The 6765-nt window shown below is 42.9% G+C and overlaps 1 protein-coding gene across 1 annotated transcript; it reads right to left on the minus strand.

The window, feature by feature from the left end:
* Positions 1–4811: 4811 nt before the first annotated feature.
* aplnra (apelin receptor a) lies at positions 4812–6068 on the minus strand. The gene has a single exon (XM_037681150.1). The coding sequence runs from the start codon at positions 6066–6068 to the stop codon at positions 4986–4988; it is 1083 nt and encodes a 360-aa protein (XP_037537078.1). The 3' UTR covers positions 4812–4985.
* Between the last annotated feature and the right edge of the window lie 697 nt (positions 6069–6765).

A 6765-nucleotide genomic window follows, 5' to 3' on the forward strand; every position in this document is an offset into this window, starting at 1 on the left:
TATATATATGATGATGTGTGTGTGTGTGTATTCTGCTGTTTTTGTATGACAACCCAGTGACAAGGATACCTGCAGTGATACCAGCACGTTATGACATCATGTGCGCCGTTGAATTTAGATTTGTGAAAATTTACAAATTTGCACTGTTGGAGTGTTGTCATTGTGTTAGAGAGAGTAAATGTCATGAATAAATTTGACATTAAACATAATCCAAGTTGAAGTGCTACATCATTTTCAGCCCTCCTTTTGGCGTCTGCATGTGGTATCAGGCCAAACTGACAAAGACCATGCAGAATAATGTAGTATTTTAATTCCACAGCAGAGAAAACTATGTAGTCTCTGTAAGTAAGTCTAGGGGAAAATAAATCAGTATTGGTATTGGTTACGGGCCAAATAAATTTTAACCTATCGGATATCGGTCAAAAATCCAATATCGTGCACCTCTACACATTCTATTTATATTTTTAAAGAAAATTGACACATACACACAAAAATCAACTACACACTCCTTAAAACTTATGTATCTGGTTTTAAAGGCAACATTTATTGTACAGTAACACACACATCACATAGTAAAGAGTCAAACTTCAACTTGTATTAAAAAAGATGCAGATGAAGTTCTAAAAATCTGTTCATGAATATTTTGCTAACGTGACACATGAATGCACAGACACTCAACATCGTCAACCGCCTTATTGCAGGTAAGCAATAAAAACAGTTTTAACAGCTCAGACTGTTTTGTGAAAGTGTCGTGTTGTCAACCTGTTTGTGCTCAGCACCAGAGAATGACGAGACAGAAGCAGACCTCACTTCATCACTCCCCAGCCCTCCTCCTGCGTTTTAGTTTTTGTGTTGGGCTCCAGTGGAACACCAGGTAAACCAGGAAAACAGACAAATATACAATAAAACTTAGATTTTTTTTTATGATTTAATGTTTTTCTGAACAAATCTTGTTTTGAAGATGGAGGCGTTGATACTCTGTATGCTTGTTAGCATTATGTGTGTGTGTTATTTTATGGCAACAGGTGGATGAAAGCTACATAGAAAGTAGGGTTGGTGCTGACAGTCCAAGGAATGTGTTAGGTCTCTGTTTACATGTGCACATGAACACACACACACACACACACACACACATACACACACATTAGGTGCATTTGTTGCTCCTTGGGTGGGATGTAACCGCAGGGAGATCTAAGGGAAAGGAGAGCAGTTGTGTTTTGGTTCAGTTGTCACATTGAGGGTGTGGCAGCTCACACCGACATCAGCAGTCAGAAGCAGGAGAATGTGTTTCTGAACGTGTTTCAGATGCAAACTGGTGGTTCAACTGGTGGTTCAACTAGTGGTTCAACTGGTGGTTCAACTGGTGGTTCAACTGGTGGTTCAACTAGTGGTTCAACTGGTGGTTCAACTGGTGGTTCAACTGGTGGTTCAACTAGTGGTTCAACTGGTGAGATATAATTCTGAGTATTTTTTGCAGTAGGTTCTGGTGAAAAGATTATGAAAGACTGGTATCTTACCTTTTATAGATAGCTCTCTGAACAACTCAGTTTGGAGGAACAGTTAACTTCAGGCTGCACCAGAAGTGCTACAGCTAGCTGCTGCTGCCAGTATTTGTGCTTGCAGGTAACCATAAAATTTGGTGTACAGTAGTCCCTCGTTTATCGCCGGGGAGCCGTACCCTGAAGCCCCGCGATAAGTGAAAAACTGCAAAGTAGGAATACAAGTAGTAAGTAATAGTTTATTTTAGTATTTAATATAAATGTGTGTATATATATAAGGCATTTTAAACTTTCCCACACTCTTGCAATATTCAAAACAATGTTTATAAACCCTAAACACTAAAAAAGCACAGAATGCCATGATCTCTGCTCCCTGCCACCTGCCAGCGGCCACGCCCACTTCTCTGCTGCAGAGCGCAGATATGACACGCTGCAGGAGGAAGCTTTTTCTGCAGCTGTGGTCTGCACGCAGGTGCTAAATAAATTAAAATAATTTATTTTAAATAAAAATTCCATGCCGATCTTGTGGCTCATCCATCAACCAGCCAATTGTGTGTCATGTCCAATCTTATTTTGAAAAACCGAGATAGAGCAAGTCCGCGAAAACCGATCCGCGAAATAGCGAGGGACTACTGTAAATGAAAATGTAAAATATTGACCGTGATGAAAACGTTTATAAAATGGCATTCATTTAAACAGCTATATTAATTTAAGACGGCAGCGAGCCACTTTGATACTAGCCTTTAGCTTGTTGTAGTGTTGTGTCAAACACCCAACTCTGAATAAAGACGCAGTTTAATCTCAACTCTCCAGACCTGGAATAAACAAGAAATACGGTTGTGGTCCAGTGGATGGTTGGGCTCTAAGAAAACTGCTGGAGCATTATAGCTGCATACTTCTCATGCATATGAACAGAACATACAACATTTAGATGCACTCAGAGACCAGATGCAACAGTTGTGTTTGTGTTGTTGGAGTTGTCTACACGCTGCTTTGGTCAGCTGGTGTTTTGGGTGAGTTTTCCCAAGTGAACTTGTTTGCTGAGCGTATCAGACAAGCTGTCAGGCCGGCTTATCTCAGTCACAACAACATGTCTGACCAGATAAGCATGCATGACCGACTCCTCTCTGTTTGCACTCTTTCTATTAGACACATATCAGCATTTAATGATTAAAAAGCATTCCTTAAAATAATGCATATCACCTGCCACCCAGCATGTTTTAACTTAAACTCATCTTATACTGAAGGGACAGAGTTACAGTCGTTTAGGTCAAATCTTGTTAACTTAGCCGCGGCCTCATGCAATATAAAAAATTAATGAGAGTGACTGTCAGGTACTACTACACAAAACTTAGTTAGAGCCATTTTGGTCTTGGCTAATGTCCATTAGCTGTGGGAGCCATTTTACATTGGGCTGACCACAAATATAATCTGCTGTAGATGTGCAGTGATTGATTTCTGATAGTTCCATTGAAATCTGTCCAGTGGTTCATGGCATATTTTGTTAACAGACAGACAGTGTAAAGTCAAAATGAGTTAATGTCAAAGTTTTAAGCAAAGATGTAGCCTATCACAGCAAATTGTACATTATACAACATTATCTTTGCTTCATCTTGACATCAGGTGATGATAACTATGCAGTAAAAGCCTGAGCGCTGGGTTTTAATCCTTGTGTCTCTGATAAACGTGCTGAGCTTCACATATTAGTTTCCACTTGTTGAATAAATTCTGCTAAATGCCCCTCAGCTGAGCATGTGTGTGTCTATGTGTCTAACATTCACATTCATCACTATAACCAATCTTTTGTAGGTTTAAATGTCGCTCCACCTTGCCAGGATGGAGAATAGGCAACATGTGACGTGAGCAGTCAGGATGTTTTACATTTTCACCGCTTCGCACATCTGCAGCGTGGCTCGTGTTTTTTCCTATACCTTCCTCACCTTTGTCAATATTTCTCTTTTTTCTCCTCTGCGTGAAAAAGAATGGTCCGTTGAAGCATCTGCAGCCCCCACCTCTTCCTCTGTTCCCCAAACCCCTTCCCTGCACCCCAACAACAGCCCTAACTGTCAGCAGGGACAAATCTTGACTTGTTCTCCAGCGTCATCTTCTGCCAGGATCAGAGCCCCACTTCCTGCTGCTGCCGCCACTGCCACCCCTTAAACACAGGACGCACGGCTGTCAAATCAAAGGAGCGTGATGAGCCGATGATTCTGCAAACATGTGGGTTAGATGGTCCTCAATGCCAGTGACAGTAAATACCAGTTTTACACACCTTAAAGCTTTAATCGCCTCTATAATTGAAAGCACTCCTTCTGTTTGATTTAAATGAACACGGTATTTTAAATTCAGAAACCTTTCACGACAACCATCAAACATCAAGTGATGGGAGTAAAACTAAATGTTGAATACACAGTCCTCAAGACTGGCATTTTGCCTAATCCAGTTACAGTCTGGATGTGAGTCAATACAGATTAGAGACCTGTTGGTCTGTAGGTGTCAACCCAACGAGAGGCTAATCCACAGCAAAGCGATGACCCTTTGAAGACACTCGACACTGAAATAACAGGATGAAGTAATATCGATGGGAAACTGCACGTTCAATGTTTACGTTTGGAAGTTAGGATTTTTGTCCTCTTAGTTGTTAGAACGACACTTTAAAACATTTTAAAAACCATCGTTCACACTTCAGCACACAGACTCTGAACAGACATGTTTATGGCACGCATCTTTAATACAGTAGTTAGTTACAGTGGTGTCAAAAATATACATACATCAGTTTGAAACATTCTAAAGGGTCTTTTTTGCCCCGTTTTAGAACCACATCAAAATCCATTCCTCACCCTGCTCCTGTTCCAAAACATTTGTCTTCTGCCATCTGCCCCCCCAAACCCTCCCCGTCTCTTCTCCACAAACTAATTAGGCTGCAGCATCTTTCATCTTCTTTTGTCCTCCCTCCTGCAGCCCAAACATCCCAAACATCATGAGGCTTTAAAGAGGTTTGAAATCTCTGCTCACTCGTCCTGAACAAGTGCTTAAAAAACAAACAAGTGGTATGAAAATAATGTGTGGCTGTAGATTTCATCCAGTGTAAAAAGATTTTTATGCACATCACAATTCATTACTCACTCAACACGTTTTTTTTTAAATGATAGAAATAAAAATAGTCCAGTGGAGAGAGAGAGAGAGAAATAAAACCAACAAAAAATAGACTCTTTCTTAGTTTCCTCTGAGAACTTGAAGACCAAAGCAGCTAAAGAGCTCAGCCAGCTGGCTCCAGCTTCCCAAGTCCACGCAACAAACAGAGCATCAACGTCTCGCTGCAGAACCGGAGGGACACACAGTTAATGACTGAAGGCAGTGGCAGTTCAGAGTTCACCATCTCATCTTACCAGCTGTAGACAACTGACACGTAAAGTCTGGATTTTAACCAGTGTTCCAGTGGTTAGAGCTGGGACTGTCCTGCAGCCGCAGTTCTCCTTCAACCATCTAAACCTTGGTGGCCAGAGACTGAACCTCTGACTTCTGAGTCTGGGCACTGAGAGTAGACGACATGGAGCTCATGTGGCCATGCATGGCCTTCTTCAGGTTGAGCAGGCACAAGCACTGGGAGCGAAAGCGCAGGTCAAAGAAGGCGTACAGGAATGGGTTGAGGCAGCTGTTGATGTAGGCCAAGCAGGTGGCGTAGGGGTGAGCCAGCAGCAGGAAACGCAGGAAGCCACAGGAGGTCGGAGCAAGGTTCAGGTAGGAGAGGGCGTCCATGCTCTTCAGCACATGGAAGGGAGTCCAGCAGATGGCAAACACCACCACCAGCGTGGTGATGATCTTCAGCAGGCGCTTTTTCTTCTGGTCCTCCTTGCGCAGGTTGTTGAAGTGACGGGTGACGGTGCAGCCGATGAAGCAGTAGAAGATGGTCATAGCCAGGAAAGGTAGGAGAAAACCCAAGGCGGAGGAGGAAAGACTGAGTCCTGCAATCCACAGGGACTCGTGCCTCTGGTTCATGGTCACTAGACTGAAGTCCATGGTACAGGTGGTCCGATTGCTGTTTTGGTCATTCATCGTGGTGCGGAAGAGTAGTGTCGGCACAGCCAGGAGGCAGGAAAGAAGCCAAATGGCACCCAGGGATGCAAGCATGGTGCCTCGTGAACGCAGCCTGCTGCTGGACAGGGAGTGCACGATGGCCAGGTAGCGGTCAAAACTCAGACAGGTGAGGCAGAAAACGCTGGCGTACATGTTGACCAAAACAACATAGCTGCTTATCTTGCACAGAGCTACACCGAATGGCCAGTGGTAGCCTAGAGCTGTGTACACAGCCCAGAGAGGTAGGGTCACAACAAAGGTGAGGTCAGCCAGGGCCAGGTTCCCAATGTAGACATCTGCAGCCCGACGTTTGGATTTGGATCGCCACACTGTGAAGATGACCACGCCGTTTCCAGACAGACCCAGGATGAAGATAAGCATGTAGAGCACTGGGATGAGGGAGTAAGAGGGCTCCCACTCTGAGAAATCACAGGCAGTTTCATTGTCATCATAATATTCATAACTGTCAGCATATTCCCCAGTAGGCTCCATGATGCAATGCCAAAAAATAATAACAAAAAAGTGTCCTTCACAGAGATAAGAGTCCTGCAGGGTCTCCACGAGTGAATGAGAGCAAAACTAAAGCCACTGAATCAGAAGAGCAGCCGGACCAAAAGAGTGAGACTGCTGCTGCGCACAGCCTTTTTAAACTCGGCCCTCTACACCCCTGGTTCCCTCCCAGGACGACCCCCCTCTCCTTCCCCTCACAGTAAAACATCTATCAGCTCTCCTCCTCCTCCCCTCTCTCACTTCTTCTGCCGTGGCCCATCCCTCGGCCTGCAAGATGAGGAGGCCCGGTGCAGATGTAGACTGACCCTTTGTTGCTTTTTATCAACTATTCTAAAACAACTTTACTATGATAACCAAATAAAGTTACTTGATGAGTAATATTGCCAAAGAACAGCTGGGTTTTTTCTCTTGTGAAAAGAATTTCTACATTTTTCATATATAAATTAAACTATGTCATTCAAAGTAATCAGAAAATTATACTTACTTCAGAAGTTTAACAACTGCACGTTAAAGTAGTCAAATTTGATAAAAATATGGAAACGGAAAACAGAGAAAATAAATATAATCTTTAGTTCTCTGTGATGGAGACTTCAGCTAGAAGCCACCAGCCTTTGGTAGTTGGTTTAAATAAGAAAACAAGACACTTCATTTTTGATAATTTAAAAAATATATGCATTAT

Source organism: Nematolebias whitei, chromosome 8 (assembly GCF_014905685.2).
Source record: "Nematolebias whitei isolate Nwh7 chromosome 8, NemWhi1, whole genome shotgun sequence".
Lineage (NCBI taxonomy): Eukaryota > Metazoa > Chordata > Actinopteri > Cyprinodontiformes > Rivulidae > Nematolebias > Nematolebias whitei.